Raw genomic sequence first — 22,584 nt, 5'->3', positions numbered from 1 at the left:
GCTGGAGCTCTTTGCTGCACGGGGGATGCCCCAGCACCCGCCCCCCCAGCTCCACCCCTTGATGCCGCGAGTCTCCAACGGGACACGCCCCCACCTCCCCGTCGGACCCCGCAGCTCCGGTAGCCGCAGTCCGGCTTACCCTCACCGCCCCGCCCCCGGCCAAGCCCCCGGCCCCTCCCACCGCTCCCGCCATCCCCGCCTTTGCCGTTCTACCAGTCCCGGCTACGGCGGGCCCCGCCCCTCAATCCCGCCCCCCGGCGGCACCGACCCCTTCTGCCCCCGCCGCTCGCTCCCCGCGAGCGCGGCCGCTCCTGCCGCGTCTCTGCAGCCCCGTGCGGCGCCCGGATCCGCGGTGCCGAGCCCGCCCGGCGCGGCCCCGCTGCGTCCCGAGCGCCCCCTGTGCGCGCTGCCGCGGGAAGCCTTGCCCCCACCCCGAGCTGCCCGCGGGCCCCGCGGCACGGCAGACACCCCCGGCTGACCCTGTCCCTGCCGCCGTCTCGGCGCAATGCCCCGCTCCCGGCAAGGCTTGCGCAGGCACCGGGGCGCCCCAGCCCGCCCGGCCGCCCCGCGCCGGTGCCGCGGCGCCCACACCGGCGGCTGCAGCCTCTGCCGCCGCTCCAGCCGAGCCTCCGGGCAGCGTCGCCCCTGCCCGCCGGCCGGGCAGCCACGCCAGCTCCCGCCGCCTCCCCGCCGCTCCTCCCGCGATCATCTCCCGCTGACGAAGCCGCCCCGCCGCCGCCCGTGGCCGCTTTCCCGCTCCTGCCGCCGCCGCTGCATGGCGGGCCGAGCCGCCCCTTCCCCAGCGCGGCCCCCCCGCCTCGGAGCTGCTGGATCGCGCGGCTCCGCGGCCTCCTGCGGCCGCGGCCGTCCCGGCGCTCCCTTCCACGGCCGCCGCCGCAGTCCCGGCTCCCGTTCCCGCAGCGCCGCCGCCGCCACGGGTCCCCACGGCTCCCCACGTTGCCCTAGTGACGTAAAGCACGCATGCGCATTGCTACAAGCCCCGCACCAGCTGCTGCCGGGATCAGCCGCACGCATGCGCACTTCTACAGCACGGCCCCGCCCCCGCTCCCCCCCCCCCCCTCCGCTTTCTCGGCAGCTTTGGTGCAGCCCGCTCCCGGTTCCGAGCCGCTGCGTGCCGCTGTCCCGCCACAGCCGGCATCCCTGTGCCCTGTCCCGCCGCCACCGGGTCTATACACGGCACCGCAGCAGGCCAAACTGCAGCGCTTTGAATGTATCCTTCCGCGTCTCTCCCTCTGCCGGACCCCTCTCTGCCGCATCACCGAGAGATCCCTCCGCAGCGCGGGACGCAGCACAACCGATCCCCGATATCCCTCCGCGCTTTCGCCTTCCGCACTCCCGGCACCGAGCGGGACTACTTTGCGTCGCGATTCGCCCGCGCAGCCACATCCGCGCACACAAAGACTGAAATGTTTTTAGGGTTTAAAAAACATGTAACACAGTATGGTGATGTAGTGATTCTTATAAATGGAATTTCCTACAGTATGGAAATGCTGTAGGATTTGTGTCATTGAAACATCAAAGCAAAACCTCTGCTGATTCAGCTCATAAAAATCATTTGATGCATAAAATCCAACAGTAATTGTTAAGAAAGAAAGGGGAAGGAGGGAGGGTTGGGAGAGCAGAGGAAGGAGAAAAGGCAACCCAACCCCATAAATGCACACAAGGCAGTTTAACTCTCCCATGAAGCATTTGCACCCTTGTGTGGGGGAGAAAAAAGAAAAAAGTGGACGTGGAAAAAATTCTGTGGGAGCTGGAGGGAGATGGAATTAAAGATGGAATTAAGAAAAACCATCTCTTTTCCACGTTATCTATCTTGGATGGAAGCTTCTGGTCCAGCCAGCAGCTTGGGAGCGTCTTCATTTACAATATTCCTTCCTGAAATCTGAAAGCAAATGGAAAAGGGGGTCAGCACACCTGGAGAGAGATTTCAAACCATTCAAAGAAGCACAAAAATATGGATTTTTTTTAATAGGGTGAGCAATTGCAGTCACCCAGAACCCTGATATCAAAAATCTCCCCCAGTGAGAGAGATTGAGCGTAAATTATTGCCCAGACCCACCCTGTAGGAGAAAATTCCAGGAGAATTCCATCAGGGACAGCTCCTGGGCTCTCCATCCCATCTTGGGGTCATTTCAGCCCCATTTATTAAATCCTCATTGCCCTGAAGTGAGTCATGGAATCCCAGGGCTGATCACAAGAAAAATTCCCATTTGTGCCATGCCCAAAGCTTTTAAAAGCCAAATCTTGTGGAAATCAAGAAAAACACCAATCTATGCCATGCCCAAACCTTTTAAAAGCCAAATCACTGCTTGCATCTTGTGGAAATTGAGAAAAATTCCCATTTGTGCCATGCCCAAAGCTTTTAAAAAGCCAAATCTTGTGGAAATCAAGAAAAATTCCAATCTGTGCCATGCCCAAAGCTTTTAAAAGCCAAATCACTGCTTGCATCTTGTGGAAATTGAGAAAAATTCCCATTTGTGCCATGCCCAAAGCTTTTAAAAGCCAAATCACTGCCTGCATCTTGTGGCTCCCTGATGAAAGGATGGGAATGCAGCTGCCCTCTCATTCCTGCTTTTGCCACGAGGTTTCTCATTCCCTTTTGGCCGTGGCTTGGTCACTCACTGATGGGCTGTTCCCACCAGAACAGCCAGCAATTAAAGGGAAGAAAGTGATGATTACCTTTGTCTAAATCAATGTTCTTTGCTGGGCAGCTTCTGGCTTGCTCAGCCTTCTCCTTCAGGATGTTGTTTTTGTAATCTGCGCGAGGGAGGAGCAGAATTCACACAGGATATTAAAATAAAACAAGATTTGGTGAGCAACACAGAGGTGATCGGCCCTTCCTAGCTGTGCTCTGGGCCTGGCACCTATGATTTCTAGGAATTATTTGTGCAGTTACTCAGCAGGAAAACAGCTCTGAGTTCATTTTAGCCCCTGGCATGAATCAGTTGTGCAAACTTCAGCTCACAGATCTTTCCAGCTCTGGATTGTCTCCTCAAAGCTCACCTGGAGATGACTGAGTTGTGATTATTATTATTATTATTATTAGTAGTAGTAGTAGTAGTAGTAGTAGTAGTAGTAGTAGCAGTAGTAGGAGTAGTCGTAGTAGTAGTATTAATAATAATATTTTATTAATATATTGATATATACTATAATAATAATCTATAATATAGTATTAAAACATTAACATTAACATAATTGTATAATATATATTAATATATTAATATATATATAATATTAATATGTATACTAATATATATTAATATATTATACATTATTATTATTATTATTATTATTATTATTATTATTATTATTATTATTATTATTATTATTATTATTATTATTATTATTATATTTAAAAATCCTAGATTTTTGCAACCCACCCTCTGCAATTCCTTTCTTTACTTCCAATTTTTTTGTTTGCTGGGGCCTTTACAGCAATTCTTGGGTTTGTCAGCTTTTTCTTTAAAGGTTCTGCCTTTATTGGGGAACAGAAGGTGGAGAAAATGAACTCAGCTAACTCAGGATTCTCCTTACCCAATTTTGGTCAAATAAAGTCCACGCCCACTTCCAGAGGGTAAAGAATGGGTTAAGTCACTTCCAAACATGCAAGTGCCATTGGAAATTTCAGATTTGCAGGGTTGTGACCTGGTTGGGTGCAGGGATACCTACCCAGCCTGATGTCTTCACTTTTGTGTGGGGTCAGATCTGTTGTGTCCACTGTAAATTCTTTAAGGTTCACATCCTTCCTGAAAAGGGAATAAAGGTGGGAAATGGTATTGTCTCATTTTTTAATAACTGGCTTCTTTAACACTTTTCCCCTTAGCTTTTCTAATCCTTTATAGAGAATTTATTTAATTTTTAATTTTTTTTCCCCATCTGTTTGTCCTGATCTTATAACAATGGGCAGCCAATCCCGAAATTTCCTTTTTTTTCCACTTTAATCCTATAAAATAGAGTCTGCAGGAGCCCAGCTCCATGATCTTGGCCCCATTTCCCCCCAGCTCTGTGCATTATTCCTTTCCCCACCAGCTCCCAAGAACATCTCACAGAAACTTCACCCCTCAATCAGATCCTAAAGAGTAACAAGAGGAAATTCAATTACAAATCAGCCCCACAATTTTTTCCTTTTACTTCCTCCTCCTAACCAGATTTCCAGCTGGTTTAGGCTCTTAGCTGAGGAAGAAATTTAAATTATTTCACTTGAATGCATTCTAAACCCAATTAATAATATTTAAATTGATTATACTTACTCTCCAGATTTCTAATTAATAATATTACTTATATTAAAATTGATTATACTTACTCTCCATATTTCTTCACATTGTACTCATAACCTGAGCAGGAGGAAAAAGCAGAATGAGCACTCACAGCCAGTCCAGACCCATTCCTGGGGTTGGTGTTTTTGAGTGGCACCAAAAACCAGTTCTGAGGGGTTTCCAACCCCAAGAACTTCACAAAATCAAAACCTGGACATTTTTAAACCACACCAGCCCTGCAAATCCCGGACACCTGAGCTCCCCAGGGATAAATCCCATTTGTGAAGGGCTTTTTTCTCCCTTCTACAGGAGGTGATGACCTTGGAGGTCTTTTCAAACCCCAAAAATTCCATGACATCAAGGCCTGGTCATTTTTACACCACATCAGACCTGCAAATCCTGGACACCTGAGCTCCCCGGGGATAAATCCCACCTGAGAAGGGCTTTGCTTCTCCTTTCTACAGAGAAAATCATGAGTGGGGTTCTGGATGTGAAGACCTTGGAGGCCTTTTCCAACCTCAACAACTCCATAAAATCAAGGCCTGGACATTTCTACACCAAACCAGCCCTGCAAATCCTGGACACCTGAGTTCCCAAGGGATCAATCCCACTTGTGAAGTCCCACTTCTCTTCTGTGGAGCAACTAAAAAAATCATGAGTGAGATTCAGTCAAAGCCTGGATGTGATGACCTTGGAGGTCTTTTCCATTAAATCAAGGCCTGGTATTTTTACACCAGACCAGCCCTGCAAATCCTGGACACCTAAGTTCCCAAGGGATAAATCCCACCTGGGAAGGGCTTTTTTCTCCCTTCCACACAGCAAATCATGAGTGGAATGCAGCCAAAGCCTGGAGATGATGACCTTGGAGGTCTTTTCCAACCCAAACAATTCCATAAAATCAAGGCCTGCTATTTTTCCACGAAACCAACCTTGAAAATCCTGGACACCTGACCTCCCAAAGGACAGATCCCACTTGTGAAGGGATTTTCTTCTCCCTTCTACAGGATGTGATGACCCTGGAGGTCTTTTCCAACCCCAAACAACTCCATAAAATCAAACCTGGACATTTTTACCCCAGACCAGCCCTGCAGTTCCTCCCCCCGGGCAGGTTCCTGGTGTTCCAGAGGGGCTCCCTTCTCCCTGCAGGAATTATCCCAACATTTCCCTGGGCTCACCCCTGTGCCGGCGCCTGCGGGTGACGAGCGCCACGATGATGAGGAGGACGAGGAAGAGCAGCAGGGTGGCCAGGACGTAGCCCAGCTGCTGGAAGAAGTGCATCCTGCCCTCAGGGATGATGACGTTGATGACATTGTGGCCCCTGACCACGTTGGGATCTGAGGGAAGGAGAACAGGGCGTCACAGGGAGGAATTCTGGATTGCAAGAATTAATCAGTTCCTAAATTGTTATTTATTATCACTCTCAGGGTTTAACGGGATCCCTTCCCCTGGGATGAGTGATTTCTGGCCATCAGAGTGCTCTTGGAGGGGGAAATTTCAAAGCAAAGCCAGCCCCAAACCTTCCAGAGGGTCCCACAATGCTCAGGGAGGAATTCCGGATTGCAAGAATTAATCAGTGCCTAAATTATGATTTATTATAATTCCCAGTGCCTAAATTATGATTTATCTTAATTCCCAGGGTTTAACAAGATCCCTGGCCATCAGAGTGCTCTTGGAGGGGGGAATTTCAGAGCAAATCCAGCCCCAAACCTTCCAGAGCGTCCCACAATGCCAGGTGGGAATGCTCGAGGAGGAATTTTGAATTCCCAGAATTAATCAGTGCCTAAATTATGATTTATCACAATTCCCAGTGCCTAAATTATGATTTATCATAATTCCCAGTGTTTCACAGGATCCCAGGTGTTCTTGCAGGGGGGAATTTCAGCCCCAAACCTTCCCAAAATGCTGCTCTGGGTCCCTTTCAACACAAACTCCAAACTGCTCTGGCTCCAGCCAGCAGCCCCTCCTTGCCAAGGGTTGTAATTTATGGGGTGGGAAGAGTTTTCAGAGCCAAAAAAATGAGCTTCCTTTGAAATGAAATAAAATCAATAAAACAAATAAACCCCCCTCCCTCCCCTCAAAAAGCAGAGGAAAGCCAAGATTCCATTCCTTTGGAGGGTGCAGCAGGATTTCTGCTCCACGGCACAGGAATGGGGAGCTCAGAACTTTTATGTGGAACGTTTTTTCTTTTGCAGATCTCAAATAAATAGGTCAATGTTTTACACATGTAAAGAGGAAGTGACTTCTCTGCTCGGCACATTCAGAGGAATGGACAAAGGCAGGCCAGGCATGGATGGAATCCCACAGGACTCTGCTGGGAGAGGGATTTTTCCTTCAAAATTGAGATGAAGAGATTCCCAAAACGGGGAAATTTCACAGACAAGATCAGGATGGAGCCCTTGGGAGAGCCCCCTGCTAATTTCCCAGAGGGAATAAGGGCAAAAATGGGGGAAATGATATCTCAAAAATACCCCAAAAACCACAGCACCCTTCACAGATGTGTCCTGGCACTTCTGGCAGTGCTGGCACTGGGACTGCCTCCAGCTTTTTGGGCAGTTTCCAATGTTTAAAAACCCAGCAAAGATCAAATTAAATCAACCTTCAGAATTTTCACAGAGCACCAGGCAAGATCAGGATGGAGCCCTTGGGAGATCCCCCTGCTAATTCCCCAGAGGGAATAAGGGGGAAAATGGGGGAAATAAAATCTCAAAAATACCCCAAAAGCCTTCAGCAAATGTATCCTGACTTTTCTGGCACTGAGATTGCCTCCAGTTTTTTGGGCAGTTTGTTTCCAATGTTTAAAAACACCAACCCAGCGAAAATCAAATTAAATCAACCTTCAGCCCCTTCCAGGATTTTCACAGAGCACCAGGCAAGATCAGGATGGAGCCCTCACCTCCCATTCCCTTGGGAATTTCTCTGCAAATTCCCCAGAGGGAATAAGGGCAAAAATGGGGGAAATGATATCTCAAAAATAGCCCAAAAGCCACAGCACCCTTCACAGATGTGTCCTGGCACTTCTGGCAGTGCTGGGACTGCCTCCAGGCTTTTGGGCAGTTTGTTTCCAATGTTTAAAAACACCAACCCAGCGAAAATCAAATTAAATCAAGCAAGAGTGGGTGGAAATAAACACTCTGCAACCAGAGCTGATGGTTTGCCAATGCCAACAGCACTCCTAGAAAATCAAAAACCTTGAGCAACGTGCTCTGTTCTGGTGGCCCAGAGCTCCACTCTGCTTTCTACTGGGATTTCCAGCTCTCCCTGCACACAGAGCTGGAAAAGTCATGGGATTTCCACCCTGCCAAGCTGAAAAACAACAATTCAAACCAAGAAAGCCACTTGCAAAGCTGCAAACAGCACATGTGACAGCTCTGCCTGGTCCCACCCCTGGCTCGTTATTGCTGCCATAATGAGATGGTGCCACAGCAAACGCAGGAAATTCTATTCCTGGATTTTTTGCTTTCCCACAGAGCTGGGTTTAAACTTCAGGCAGCGCTGAGGAGAACGCTGCAAAAACAAAGAGTGGAAACTGAGATTTAATAATTTTGGGCAACGGGATGTGTCCCATTTGATAACTGGGGAATCTACCCTGGAAACAAAATCTGGCTTCCATCTGTGGATAAGCTCAAGGGCTGTCTGCAGGAACTCTGATATTTGGATGCTCTGGTCTCCAGCCACGCCTCTCAGCACTGCCTGAATTTTCTGGACACCAACTTTGGCCCCGGGGGAAGAGTTTAGGTCTCTATGACTTGAGAAAGCCAATTTCTTACAGGAGAATAAACCTGTTTAAAAATAAACCTATTTTAAAATGTATGAAATGAATCAAAATTCTGTATTAAACAGCCAATAAATATTAAAACACAATGAATATTTTAAAGTGTTAATAAAGAATTATACCCAAAACACTTTAAAAATATATATATGTTAAACTTGGGGGGGTTTTGTTTTCTTTTTCTGCCTGAACGAAGTGTGATGGTTTTGAGTTTGGACAGGCTGACAGATGATAGCTCAGTGCAGTGGAAAATATGAAAATTGGTTTATGGCACATACACACACAAAAAAAAAGAAAAAAAAAAGGGTGGAGGAAAGAAAATTCCTGGTGGTTGATTCTGCATGGTCTGGCACCTTGCACAGCCCAAACATCCGTGCAAAGGGGAGAGAAGGAGAAAAACTGAAAAACTCTGCTGGGAAGAGTTGGGACAGCAAAGGCAGGGCTGCATCAACCCCCTGCCCACACCTCCATAAAAACATGGAGGAAAGAGAGGCAATAAAAAGGGAAAAAATAAAAAAAATAAATAAAAAAACCCCAAAATATAAAAATATAAAATATAAAAATACAACCCAAAGCCAGCTTGTTTGCCTCAGGGCCTGCCAGCAGTGCAGAACTGCCCTGGGGCAGTAAGGAAAGGTGATAGGTGAGAAAAGCAAAATAAATCCTGTGGCAACACTGGGTTAAAAGCTCCATATTGCCTGGTAATGAAGAACCTGTGACTATCCTGAGCTGTGGCTGGCTGCTTGCTCTTGGAAATCTCACAGCCTCTGGTGTTTATCTGAGCAATAAATAATTCTTAGTACAATTGTGGTCCCATTCTGTTGGAGCCCTGGGTGTTGAGAAATTCAGACTTTCTGTACAGAAAGACTCTGAGCCCCTGGAGAGCACAGCATTGATCTGAGGCTGTGGAGAAACTTCCAGAATGGAATGATGGAACTGGGATTATGGGTGTGGACTTGGTTAGAAATGTGTAATATCACAGGGTGGAAAACTGAGAGTTTGGGGTTTTAGAATATAGAAATAAATATGAAGCAAGATGGAGGATTTAGGGTGGAGGCAGGTTGTTCTTCTTTACCTTTTGCTTCCTTCTTCTCCATGGGTTTGGGTGGTTTTGTGTAATTGGACAGAAAACTCCACATAGCAGGCTCTGAGTGATCAGTTATTGGGTTAAAAGGAAAATAATTTAGGTCTCATTTCTTAATTGGATAGTTTATAGTTAAAAGGCCTTGTAACAAAAGATAGCGGCCATTTTGCGCCTCGTTTAATGAAAGACTGCAGAACTCATGGTTGTAAGGCTGTAACATTGATAAGAAATAATAAAACACCCGAATCTGAATGCAAACCATCATCTCAAATGCCTTCAATTCCAACCTTGACGGAGGCAGACAAAGCAAGCTGAGAACCCACAGCACGCCTTTAAATTAACGTGATGATTGCAGCAGTGCCCATCTCTACAGGGACCTGATGGGACCACTCACCTGCAGGGACCTGCAGGGACCGTGATGTTCTCCACCTTCAGTTCCCGTCTCTGCAGGAACACCAGAAGGTACAGGAAACACCACTCACCTGCGGCGGCACCGTGACGTTCACCACCCTCAGTGCCCATCTCTGCAATGACACCACTCACCTGCGGCGGGCACCGTGACGTTCACCACCCTCAGCGCCCATCTCTGCAATGACACCACTCACCTGCGGCGGGCACCATGATGTTCACCACCCTCAGCGCCCATCTCTGCAATGACACCACTCACCTGCGGCGGGCACCGTGACGTTGACCACCCTGCTGTCCCTCTGCGGCTCGGTGACGGCCAGGTGGTAGATCCTGCGCTCGTGCAGCCCGCAGTAGTGGTGGTGCAGGTGGCACGAGTAGGTGCCCTCGTCGGCGCTCTCCAGGCGCGAGATGCGCAGCGAGAAGTCCCCGAGGCCGAAGGCTCCGCGGCTCACGTTCATCTTCTGCCGCAGGAACTGGGGCCCGTAGGAGCGGCGCTCGCCGGACGCGTACAGATCCACCAGGCGGTCGGCGCGGTCCTGGGGCACGCCCGGGGGCTGCCGGTCCCAGTGCACCACCTGCTGCTCCTCCTCGCTGTGCCGCTCCGTCCAGATGTGCTGGCGGTTCACGCACGGCAGCGTCACCGTGCTGCCCTCCGGGGCCACCAGCACCGGCTTCTCGCCGTCCCAGTACTCGCCGGGCTCCTCGTCTGTGGGGAACACAACCTGGAGTGGGTTTGCTCCATCTGCTCCACTGGTTTTGCCCCAGCTGTCCTTTTTGCCCCCCCCCCACAAAATCTACTTAAATTTCCTTTCCCGTGATGCTTTTTGTAGGCTGAGCTAGAACAGAGGCTGGGCGGAATTAAAGAATAAAGCAGGGATTTTTTAAAAGGATCTCCTCCATGGATCCACCTTGGGCAGCACGAGAGTCTGGAGGGGAACACAACCTTGGAATGGGTTTGCTCCACCAGTTTTGTCCCACCTGTCCTGTTTTTCCAACATAATTGACTTAAGTTTCCTTCCTGTGATGGTTTGTGAAGGCTGACTTAGAACAGACTAGACAGATTTAAAGAATAAAGCAGGGATTTATGGAAAGGATAAAGGATCCCCCTTGGGCAGCACAAGAGCCTGGAGGGAAACACAGCCTTGGAATGGGTTTGCTCCACTACAGAGAAAAAGGAGGAAAAATCTGGGAGATGGGGAGAGGAAAAACACACTTCAAGCTGAGCAGCAGCTTCTTGGAAACATTTGGAGGGATGCCTTCTGAAAGCTGGTCTAGAACAGAGACTGGACAGAGTTACAAAATAAAGCAGGGATTTATGAAAAGGATCTCCTCAGAGGAGACACCTTGGGCAGCACAAGAGCCCAGCCAGGGCTGCACCCAGGATGAACTAAAATGGTCCCAAAATGAACCAAAATGGTCCCAAGAAATGGATGATTGGTCACAAAATTATAAGTTCCGCTCCATTTGCATCTTGCAGTTCATTGTCCCATTCCAGCTTTAGCTCCTGCAGTCCCATCCTTGTTTTTCTCTCTCCAGCCCACGCTGTTTGTGCTCCTGGGCTGAGATTTGGATCATTTGTCCTTGGTGCCCAGCTGGAGCAGGAATTGTTTTGTCTCCCTGCTCTGTGCACAGAGCTCAGCATCCCCTGATGTGAACGCAGACCCACACACTAAAGCAGCACAGAATGTGAAAAATAAAAAAGCCAAAACCTGAGGCACCACCCAGGTTTCCTTTTCTTGGCAAAAATCAGCAAAATTTTAGGCCAATTTGCTGTTGCATGCGTGGACGCAGGCGATGCAAAATTCCCACTCAACACCAAGTGTCAAGGACAGCCAGAGACACCTGAGATTGCTCCCACACCCTGGAATTCTGAATTCCAAGTGTCAAGGACTCCCAGAGACACCTGAGATTGCTCTCATGAAATCCTAAAACTCCCCAAGATTGAAATCCTATAACACACCCCCTCCCAAAATCTTAAAAGGTTAAAATCTTAAAAGTGTCACATGGCACAGCCTGAACATGCACTAACATTAACAACCCTGGCCTTTTCACATTTATTTCAGCAGTTATTAAAAAAAAAAAAAAAAAACCTTTATCCTCTAACATCCTTGGCCATTTCATGAGCCAAGGCCACTTTCTCCTCCTCCTAACTCAGAGTTAATCTCCTGCTTCAGAGAGCAGGAAGCAAATTCCCTTCACAGGCTAAGAATGGAACGAGGATCTTCATCCCAATCCCCTGAGCAGGAAATGCTTTCCTACCCACAAAGGCCCTAATTGCTGGAGGAGCTGCTCTGATTTTGGCTCTTGAAAAAGGAATAACAGAGGAAGCCAGAGCACAGAGGAGCAGCTTGGGGCTCTCGGGGTGTTTTTATTGCAGCGGAGGAGATGTACTCCCAGCCCAGCAGCTCCACTGGTGTCACCCAGAGGTTTAAATGGATTTTTCAGGGGTGCCTGTGTGGGTGGGTGGGACTCCCTGCAGCTGCCAACAGCTGGATGTTAGAGCTGGGCTTAAGGTGGGGTGGGGTTTAAGTACAGACTGGATAGGATAAGCTCAGCAGCAAGAGAACAGGCTGGTCCTTGTGGCTGGGATGAGGGTGAGATTGTCACCAGGGTGGGACTGTCACCAGGGTGGGACTGTCACCAGGAGGGGAATTGTCACCAGGGATGTGCTGCTGCTACAGCAGGGACAGTTTGGTAATGACCAAGAGCAAACACTGAGCTGAGCAGGCCAAGGAAAATGAGATTTTTGTAAACAAACCCTCTGAAAACCAGCAAAGCAGGCAGCAAACAGGACAAGGAGCTCCAGGTTTTCCTGCTGCTGCTTCCCAAGCCTCCTGTGGCGCCTGTAAAACCAGAACTGTCCCCACACCCACCTCTCTTGGCGATGACCAGCTGGACTTTCACAGTCTCATACAAGTGGCAGTAGTGGTGGTGAAGGTTGCAGGAATATGTGCCTGCATCACTCTCTGCCACACCTGGAGAGCGGGGAAAAGAGGGGAATTCAGTGGTTTATACTGAGATAATGATGATTTGTGTCAGTTTCCCAAATCCTTGATGTAAACAACTTCATTCTAAGCCATCCTTATCACCTGGGTGGGTTAAGCAGAGATAAATCGTCTCACCCAATATAATGATTTGATCACCTAATGAAATTAGGAATTGATTTGCTCTTCTGAGCAGAAATTTGTGTATTTCTTGTGAGTAGAAATGTGTGTATTTCTGTTAACAGGTGGAAAGAGGAAGCTGGTTTGGGTTCAGCTGTGAGCAGGCACAGGAACAATGACTACGGAGTGTTCATAGTTCAGGAACTGAGTCACAACCAAAGGGCCACAAAAAGCCCAGGTGGCTTTCAGGTTGTTACAAATCCTCTTTCACTGAGATTGCTCCCAAACCCTGAATTCCAAGTGTCTCCCCCACCTCCCTGGGCAGTTCCAAACCCTAAAATTCCTCCTGAGAATTCGACTTATTAACCTGATATTCACAGAATGACCAGGTTGGAAGAGACCTTAGCGATCATCAAGTCCAACCCACGCCCTGACACCTCAATCACCTGTTTATCAAAAACCATCCTGTGAAACCACCCATTCCCACCAAAACCCATCGAGGAGGGGTGTAAAAACCTCCCCACCTTTGATCACCAGCGAGAAATTCCCATCTGCAAAGGCGTTCTCGGGCATGAGGATCCTGCCCTGGTTGTAGGAGCTGTAGACACGCTGGTCCCCGGCCGAGTACATGTCGCAGAGCCTCTCCATCCTGCCGTCCCCAAAGTAGGAGCTGAGCAGGTCCCAGTGCACCACGCGCTGCCGGTCGTTCAGGCGGTCCTGGGTCCACACCATGCGGTGGCTCTTGCAGGGCAGCACGGCCTGCGAGCCCAGGGCTGCACTGATGTTCAGCACCGACACCACCACGCTGCTGGAGGGGTTGGAGGCGTCAGCTGGGACTGGAAAAAACGGCAGGGAAATGAGTTGTGGGGTTACGGAGTTAATGGGGTGGGAATGAGCGGCTGGACTCTCTGCGCGGTTTTTGATTCAGCATGGAGCAATGTTGTGGAGAATCCTGAGCTGGAAGGGACCCAGGAATCTCTGATCCAACCTTAACCCTGCACAGACACCCCAACAACCCCACTCTGTGCACCCCTGAGAGGGGTCCAGCTGCTCCTGGAGCTCTTGGGGCTGATGGAGCTCTTGGGGTTTGGCTCTTGGACCATGCCCAGGTCCACACCATGCGGTGGCTCTTGCAGGGCAGCACGGCCTGAGAGCCCAGGGCTGCACTGATGTTCAGCACCGACACCACCACGCTGCTGGAGGGGTTGGAGGCGTCAGCTGGGACTGGAAAAAACAGCAGGGAAATGAGTTGTGGGGTTATGGAGTTGATGGGGCGGGAAGGAGCTGCTGGAATCTCTGCGCGGTTTTCGATTCGGTTTCAAGACATGGGACAATGTCATGGAGAATCCTGAGCTGAAAGGGACCCGGAAATCACTGATCCGACCTTAAACCTGAACAGATACCCCAACAGCCCCACTCTGTGCATCCCTGAGAGTGCCATCCTGGAGCTCCTGGACCATGGAGTTAATGGGGTGGGAAGGAGCTGCTGGAATCTCTGCGCGGTTTTTGATTCGGTTTCAAGACCAGCATGGGGCACTGCCATGGAGAATCCTGAGCTGCAAGGGACCCAGAAATCACTGATCCAATCTTATCCCTGCACAGGAACTCCAACAATCCCACCCTGTGCATCCCTGGGAGGGATCCAAATGCTCCTGGAGATCATTCCCTGGGGAGCCTGGGCAGTGCCCACTCAGGGGGAAGGACCTTTTCCTAATAAATTAAACTTTAAACCACAGATTTCATTCACGTCTGTTATCAGGACTGCACATTCGAGCTGTCCTACCCACCCTTCCTAATCCTGAGCCCCAGTTTAATGCAGGTTTAGGGACACCAGTGCATGGGATGGATAATCCATGGAATTTAGGAATGGAAGCCCCTGTTAGGAATGAAAGCCATGGAATCAGGGGCCCTCCCACCCCTCTCATGATCACAAAGCCTGGCACATTTAGAGATGCCACTCACCTGAATATGAGCCCACAGAACCTGTAAAAAGCAGAAAATAAAGAGTGTCACTGACAACAAAAGGATAAAAAGGCCACAAACACACCCCAAGCCAGCAGCCTCTGGTATTGCTCCATCTATTTCCCCTTGCTAATGCTGATGTTTATATCTGAATGTTTACATCCATTTCCCACTCCAGCCACACTCTTTGTCTGCACAGTTAATTAATTCTGTGTCACAATTAATTAATTCTGTGATACTCTGGATGCAGCAGCTCCCTCCAACCCACACGACTCTGATCCACACAGGAGGAACTCTGCCAGGGATGATCCAGTTCCTCTGATTCTGAGGAACTTTGCCAGAACTGAACCAATTCCTCTGATTCTGAGGAATTTTGCCAGGGATGATCCAATTCCTCTGATTCTGCATTTCTCTGCTCCAGCCCCTCCTGCTCCTCGTGTGGGAAGGGTCCAGAAGGTCTCCTGGCATCAGGATTTGTATATTCCCAACACAACACCACCATTCATCTGCCCACCCAGCCAAACCCATCAAAAGTCACAGGAGGTTTTGTCCTGCTAATGTCAGAGGCACAAAGTCCTCCAGACAAAGCCTATATTTTTATTTTATTGTTTTTTAGCCCTGGAATTTGTGAATTTCAAATTCAGCTCCAGACTTTGGATATTTTAGCACACCCCCAAGTGCTGAGAATTAATTTTATTTTTCCTCTTTTTCTATCACAAAGCACTGGGCAGCAGAGAACAAAAAAAATGAGCGGCGCTCTCTGTTGAACTGCCAGCTCAAAGGCACTTCAAACAGGAGGATTTTTCCTTAAAATAGGAGGAAAAGTGCCTTTTCCTTAAAAAGGCACTTCAAATAGGAGGGTTTTTTTCCTTACATTTAAAATCTCAGCATCACAAAGAGAAAAATCAAACTTTGGACAAGGTCTGTGCTCTCTGTCTATAAGAAACATCCTCTGCTGGCCCAGGAGAGGAATGAAGGCACTGACTGCTCTCCTCTGCTAATGGGAAAAACACGGAGCAGCGTGGAATTGACCACAATATTCAGGAATGCAGCACTGGAAATCCAAAAAGCTCTGAGCTCACATCAGCACCTGGTTCTGCACCTTTTTGGAGCCCGGCACCTCCGACCTGCAAGGGCAAGGAATTTCCCCTTTCCATTTCCATTTCCATTTCCTTTCAATTTCCTTCAAGTTCCATGGGATGGGGAATCACTTTGTCTTCTCTGGGTGATGTAACCACAAAAAAAAAAAACCCAACAAAAAGCAACAACAAAAAAGCCCCAACAAAAGCCAATTCTGTGCTGTGCCCTGTGCTGACTCAGCAGGATCCCAGAGACACTCTGTGGTCCCGCAGTAAAAAAAGAGGAAAGCAGCCTGGAAAACGATTTCTTAATCCCTTGTAAAAGCCAGAGCCAGCTCTTACTCCTTGAATCCCGTCCATTTTTTTATGTGAAGAATTAAGCCACAAAAAGAAAACCTAAAAAAAAACCAGAAAAAAACCCAAAAAAACCCTCCAAAAAGACCCAAAAAGCTGTGGGCAAACTAGGAGCAAAAGGCTGGGGCTGTGAAAGATGTGTGACATGCTCAGAGCTCCCTGGAGCAGGGCAAGGACAGAAAATTGTCCCCTGAGCCCTGTCTGGACAATGCAGGGCTGATCTCCCTCCTGGGACACTCTGAGCTCCTCTTTCACACTGGGGAACGCAAAACAACCGGAGCAGAGAAGGAAAAGTTCTCCCCCAAATCTGTGCGTGCCAAATTCCTCATTTCTCCCAAAATCCCTGTGTTTTGTAGGGGGTTTAATGGGCTCTGTGGGGTCATTACACAATTATGTGTAAATTATAAAAAAAAATTATGGCAAAAGCAGCAGCCGGTGCCACCAGGCTGTCCCCGAACCCTCTGGGGGTGGCAGTGGCTCCATCCTGACTCTTTGGAGGGGGGGCTGAGAGGCCCTGATGGATTTTTTGGTGACATAAATGAGCCCAGGTTTTTTTTAAAACCAGTGAGAAATGAACATCTGGGCTCATCTGGAAGAGAGATGTGGCGAGCAAACAGCTGATCCCAAACTGCTCCCAGCCCAGCCTGCAAGACTTCTCAGTAAAACCGAATTTCCCCACAAAGCCAGGCTTTGAAATGGGATTTTTTTTTTTTTTTCTCTCTCTAAATCTCGGTGTTTTGTTTATTTTTTGAAGGCTTCCTGGGACAGCTTTCCCAGCAGCAGGCCCTGCCACTTCCCAAAAGGATGCCAGAGCCCTGAAACACCAAACCAGCCCCAGCAATCGCTGCCCTCCCTGCAGGTAGGAACACGCAGAGAGCAGGAATGTGCTGCCTCTGCAGAAAGGAGAATCCTTGTGGCTGTGTGTGAAAAATGTGCATTTTATTATTGGCTTTTGGCAAATATTAAAGTGAATGCTATGTGTGTTGGGTTAGAAAGTGATGCTGTGTTAATTGTCTTGAGTAGTGTGTTAAATATAGTTTTAGGTTATAGAAAATGTTAAAATAGAAACGATGCTATGTAGGATACTTTTTAAAAGAAAGGATTGCAGGGAGACAGCAGCCACGGGACACCTGAATCTTTCAGAGAAAGAGAATTTATTGCTCCACTATCAGAAAAAATGAACTTCTTCCTGCCTCAAAGGCGCTGTTAGGATTGGAAGGAAGAAGTTGATGATGACCAAACAGAATCCTGTGTTTGAATGGAATTTATGCATCACTAATGAGGTGTATGAATATGCAACAGGCTGCTGTTTTTAAGGGTTAATCCTCTGTTAACGTGGGTCCTTTATCGGGCTTGTGCTGCCCAGAAAAACGTACCCAAACGTCCATAACTCTTTGTTTTATTGTCTCATATTGTCCTAATTCATATTGTCCAAATTATTATTACTCTAATTGCATTACTTTCTTATAACCATTTCATTACTAATTAACTTTTAAGATCTTAAAACCAAGTGATTGGCGTTTTTCACCTGTGCAAGGAGCCAATCGCCAGCTGGGGCACAGTCAGGATCCCTCAGAGATCTGCCCCAGCTTTTCTGGGATTTTTGCAGTTTTAACTTTAGAAATCCTCCCCTGGCTGCAGGCCCGCGGGATGGTTTTGCAGAGCCAGTCCAAACACGGAGCTGGGCCATTAACACTTGAGTGAGTGGTGGTTGCTGTGCAGGAGGGGTGACAGATTTCCTCAGAGCATAGATCTCCCCCTCCCCATCCTCGTTATTGAGTGATATCAATAAATAAATAAATAAATAAATAAATAAATAAATTACATTATATCTTTTATATATTTATATATAATATATATTTTATATTTCATATAACATATATTATATACATTTTTATATATTAAATATAGAGTGATATGTATATATTTATATATATTATATATATTTATATATTATATATAATCGAGTAATATGTATTTATATTTATTTATATATTATATCTATAATCGAGTAATATATATTTATATTTATTTATCTGTATTATATAGAATATATATAATATCCATTTTATAAATTATATAAATAATTGAGTGATATACATTTATATTTCTATTATTTCTAGATTTATATATTATATATTTATATATTATATATAATTTAGGAATATATTTATATTTATTTATATAGTTATATATAATATAAATTATATATTTTTATATTATATTTTATATATATATATATATATATATATATATATATATATATATATATATATATATATATATATATCACTCAATAATTAGGATGGGGAGGAGGAAAAAAAAATCTGCTGTGAGGAAATCTATGCTTATATATATATATAAAAAACCTGATTTGAGTGGTCTCAAACCTCAGAGTGCTCCCAGATAAACCCAAAATGCCCCTGAGGCTGTGTCAGAGACCATCCCTGCTCAGGTGGCACCTCTGGCTCTGCAGCAGCCCAGCCCAACCTGCTCTTCCTGCCCTGGCTGCTCTGCCAAACCTCACTGGAACCCACTGGGCTGGTTGGAGCTTCTGGAGCACACAGCTGTGGGCTCTCCTCCTCATCATCCTCCTCCTCTTTAACCCCAGATTTCTGAGCCTTTTGTCCCCATGACTGATCCCACCCCTTGCCAGCTCCTCAGCCTTGCCCTGGGGCATTGCAGAAATGCCTGGTGACATGGAAAGCGGATTAATGAGGGAGCAAAGGGAGAACTCCTCACCTGATTCCTCACTTTACTCCACAGGGAATGGTTTCTGTGCAGGACGGGTCACAGATTTCCTCACAGCACACATTTCCCCCCTCCTCATCCTCATTATTGAGTTGTAACCTGATTTGGGTGGGCTCAAACCTCGGAGTGCACCCAGGTCCATCCAAAATGCCCCTGAGGCTGTGTCAGAGACCATCCCTGCTCAGGTGGCACCTCTGGCTTCTCCCCCTCCTCTCTGACCCACCGCACCCCCGGATTTCTGAGCCTTTTGTCCCCCTGACTGATCCCATCCCATTGCCAGCTCCTCAGCCTTGCCCTGGGGCACTGCAGAAATGCCTGGTGACATGGGAAATGGATTAATGAGGGAGCAAAGGGAGAACTCCTCACCTGATTCCACCCCAGTGCTGAGGAGCTGAGGGGCTCAGGTGTCAACCACAGCCTTTTAAAGGGGCTGGGAAGAGCAGGGGGTCACCAATCCCCCCAAAAAATCTGATTTCCTACTCCTTTCTTGCACACTGCTACCCAAAAGTGAACTGTGTGTCTTTATGCTGACAAGAGGAAAAGAAACCCAAAACCACACATTCTTTTTTCCCCCCCTTGCTCTGAACCCTCTCACACCCTCCCAAGCTGTTTCTGCTTCTTCAAACTTAAATAAAATAATGTTAAATCTATAAATCTGACTCTGAAAGCTTTGCTGTGCTCACAGGCAAGTTTTTGGGTTTGGATCTGCTGATAGGGAAAAACAAAATTGCACAAACATGCTGAACAGAGCTCAAACAACCTCAAACATTTTTCCATTCTCTCTCCAAAAATGCAGAGAGGAAACCTCGGACTCCCTCCCCTGCCCAGATGAAAACAGAGCAAATTTAGGAATCTGAACAAAATCTCACAAAGATAACACTCCAAAGTCTTGTAAATCTGAAATAAAAACAAATAACAGCACAGCAGCAGCCCGGAGCTTACTTTGCTGAAGCAGAATCTGCCACAGGAGGAGTTTCACCAGTTGCTCCATTTCTTCCTTTGGCTCCTCGGGAGTTTTCGCCTCTCTCAAAAAACAACTTCAACTCTTCTCCTTTTTTTCCCTTTAACTTTCTTTTCTGTGGCTGGGAAACACGATGAGCTCATCAGTTCGCATCCCCGGAGCTGAGGGCAGCTCAGATTGAGATTTTTACCCCACCTCCTTCCCTTCCCCGGCACTTTCTGCAGGTCCCTCCCTCGCCCTGGCATCGAACCCCACAAAACAAATCTCTTCTGCCTCCCCCTAGGGATGGAACCAATTTTCCTGGTGCTTTACTGGATCCAGCTGCTGCTGCTGCCTTTGTCTGACACTCCTCCACGCTGGGTTTGTGCTGCTGCTGCTGGGGTTTTGATGTCCTCATATGGTTTTACTTCCAGCTCCAGTCTCCAAAGACAGCCTAGAAAATAACATTTACCCTGTGCTGCGATTTGTAAGCGAGGGCTGGGTGTTTGCAGGAAAATTAAAGTCAAGAAATAGAGTGTAAAATAGGAAATAAAGTAGATGCTGCTGGGATATTAAAAGTAAAATTATATATGATAAGGAAATTAAAATATGGTGGATTTTTATGTTTTCTCGCATTCTGTTGTCAGGTTGTTGTTGCTTATGGTTAACACTATTTAGTGGATTGGATTTGTTGGATTTTATTCAATCAAATTAATCATCAAATGAAGAAAGGGAATTAAAACTCGTTGTCCCTTAAATGTCTGTGGGATTCCATCAGAGAATTTACAAACAAAAGTCAGGAGCCTTCCCATGGGATCCATGAGCATAAACTTAATTGCCACACTGGAATTTTTCCTGCTGACATTTTTCTGTCTCTCTACTCCACCAGAAAATGGATTCCCTCTACCCCAGAGGGGGAAGAGTTTCAGGAAAGAGGAGAGAATTATAATTATAATTATAATTATAATTGTAACAACCCCTTAAATAAACATTTCAATAATTACACGCTGCAACAAGGGAAACTTTGGGAGCGTCCAGATCAGAACTTCAGCCAGCCCAGGATCCTGTCTGCATCATCAGACAGAACCAGACACTTCCAAACAAATTCCAAGAAACTGAAGCTATTATTATTATTAGATAATGTGACCGTGACAAAAAAAAAAAAAAAAATAAAGCAGCCTGCTGTTAACTCCACATTGTCCAAGCCAGATCTAGTTTGTTTCTAGGGAAAAAATCCTGAAATAATCTTCAGATAAAAAGAAAAGTTTGCTTGGAAATTCCAACTCTGACATTTCTATGAAGGGAGGAGGTTTGGGGGTGATGGGATGGGAACAGCCCCACCTGGGTGTGAAAAAACCCCACCCTGATCCCTGATCTGCTCCCCTTTTCCAGCCTCAGGAATTCCCATTGTCCCAGTCCCAAACCATCTGCAGGCAGCAGAACCTCCTGTTCCTGTGTCCCTGACCTGTGCCAGGTGCCACAACGAGCACAGCACTGATCCAGAGCAGCTGCTGGGCCAGAAATCCCCTGGAATCTCATGGAATCTCACGGAATCTCATGGAATTTCATGGAAGAATCTCACGGGGATTGCTGGCCCAACCATCTCCTGGAATCTCATGGAATTTTGTGGGATCACCTGGAATTTCGTGGAAGAATCTCATGGAGATTGCTGGGCCAGGAATCTCCGGGAATTTCATGGAAGAATCTCATGGAATTTCATGGAAGAATTTCATGGAATTTCATGGAAGAATCTCATGGAGATTGCCGGGCCAGGAATCTCCTGGAATCTCCTGGGAAAAGGAGCCTTTCCTGTTGTCTCCATCGGGGAGCCAGCCTGGAAAATGCCTGCCAGGGAGGTAAAAATCTTCTCCCACCCAACAAACAGCAAACCCAGCATTTTCTCCTCCCCTGCTCCCTCCCAGCCACAGGAGGACCCTCCAGGCTGCAATTCCAGGGGTTTTTTCCCCGTTTTTCTGCCTCCCAGCTGTGGCAGTGCAGAGGTTACTGCCTCTCCTGGCAGGGTTTTTGGGAGGGAGCAGATTTGCTGTGGTTGCTGCTCTCATGGACTGGATATTTCCTGACTGCAAGGAGCCAAGTCCAGGCTGGACAAAGCTGAAATCTCCTAAAATCACCCAGGGGGGGAGAGCAGCAGCTTCTGTGGGGTTCAGAGAGGGGATCAAAGGGACACATTTAGGAGGTTTAAAATAATTATTGTATTATTTTTATTAATAATTTTATTTATTTATTATTTTGTAATTTTATAGATATAAATAATTATTATATATATAAATATAATTATAAATATTTATAATTTTATAAATATAAATAATTATTTTATAAAAATAAATAATTTTATTAAAATGTATAATTTTATTTATTTTATAAAAGATAAAATTTAATTTATTTTGTAAAATATATATTTTATTCAATTTATTTTATAAAAATATATAATTTTATTTTATTATTTTTATTAATAATTATTTTATTTTATGATTGTCCAATCTCTAATCCTGCACAGCTCTGCTTCCTGGGGCTTTGCTGCTCCAAAGACATCCTGCAAGAGCAGCTGTGTCAACATTTTTGCTGCTCTAGGAGGATTTGAATTTTGAGTTTTTAACCAGTTTCTCCACTCTGAGCTGAGCTGAGCTCCCCAGCCTTTCTCCTTCCCCGCTCCCAGGGGAATTTGGGGTTGGTTCTGCCAACCCCGAGCATCCCCTGGCTGCCCAGTGCTCACCACAAATCCAGGGGGGAATTTCTGTGGATTTCACCTGCCTCTGGTTATTATATCTCTATAATATATCTCTGTATCTATAGAATATCTCTGGTATTTAATGTTCCCATTTATTTTTTATATAT

General features: G+C 46.8%; 1 protein-coding gene across 1 annotated transcript; it reads right to left on the bottom strand.

Moving 5' to 3' along the window:
* Positions 1–1,428: 1,428 nt before the first annotated feature.
* MXRA8 (matrix remodeling associated 8) lies at positions 1,429–19,929 on the bottom strand. The gene is made up of 10 exons (XM_058039369.1): positions 19,731–19,929; positions 14,605–14,625; positions 13,167–13,478; positions 12,412–12,513; positions 9,798–10,244; positions 5,453–5,611; positions 4,325–4,355; positions 3,691–3,767; positions 2,701–2,778; positions 1,429–1,903 (listed from the first exon to the last, which is right to left on the bottom strand). The coding sequence occupies exons 1-10, from the start codon at positions 19,777–19,779 to the stop codon at positions 1,878–1,880; spliced, it is 1,302 nt and encodes a 433-aa protein (XP_057895352.1). The 5' UTR covers positions 19,780–19,929; the 3' UTR covers positions 1,429–1,877.
* Positions 19,930–22,584: the final 2,655 nt, after the last annotated feature.

This window comes from Melospiza georgiana, chromosome 22 (assembly GCF_028018845.1).
Source record: "Melospiza georgiana isolate bMelGeo1 chromosome 22, bMelGeo1.pri, whole genome shotgun sequence".
Lineage (NCBI taxonomy): Eukaryota > Metazoa > Chordata > Aves > Passeriformes > Passerellidae > Melospiza > Melospiza georgiana.
The sequence above is the reverse complement of the archived record's forward strand: the minus strand, read 5'-3'. Positions and strand labels throughout refer to the sequence as shown.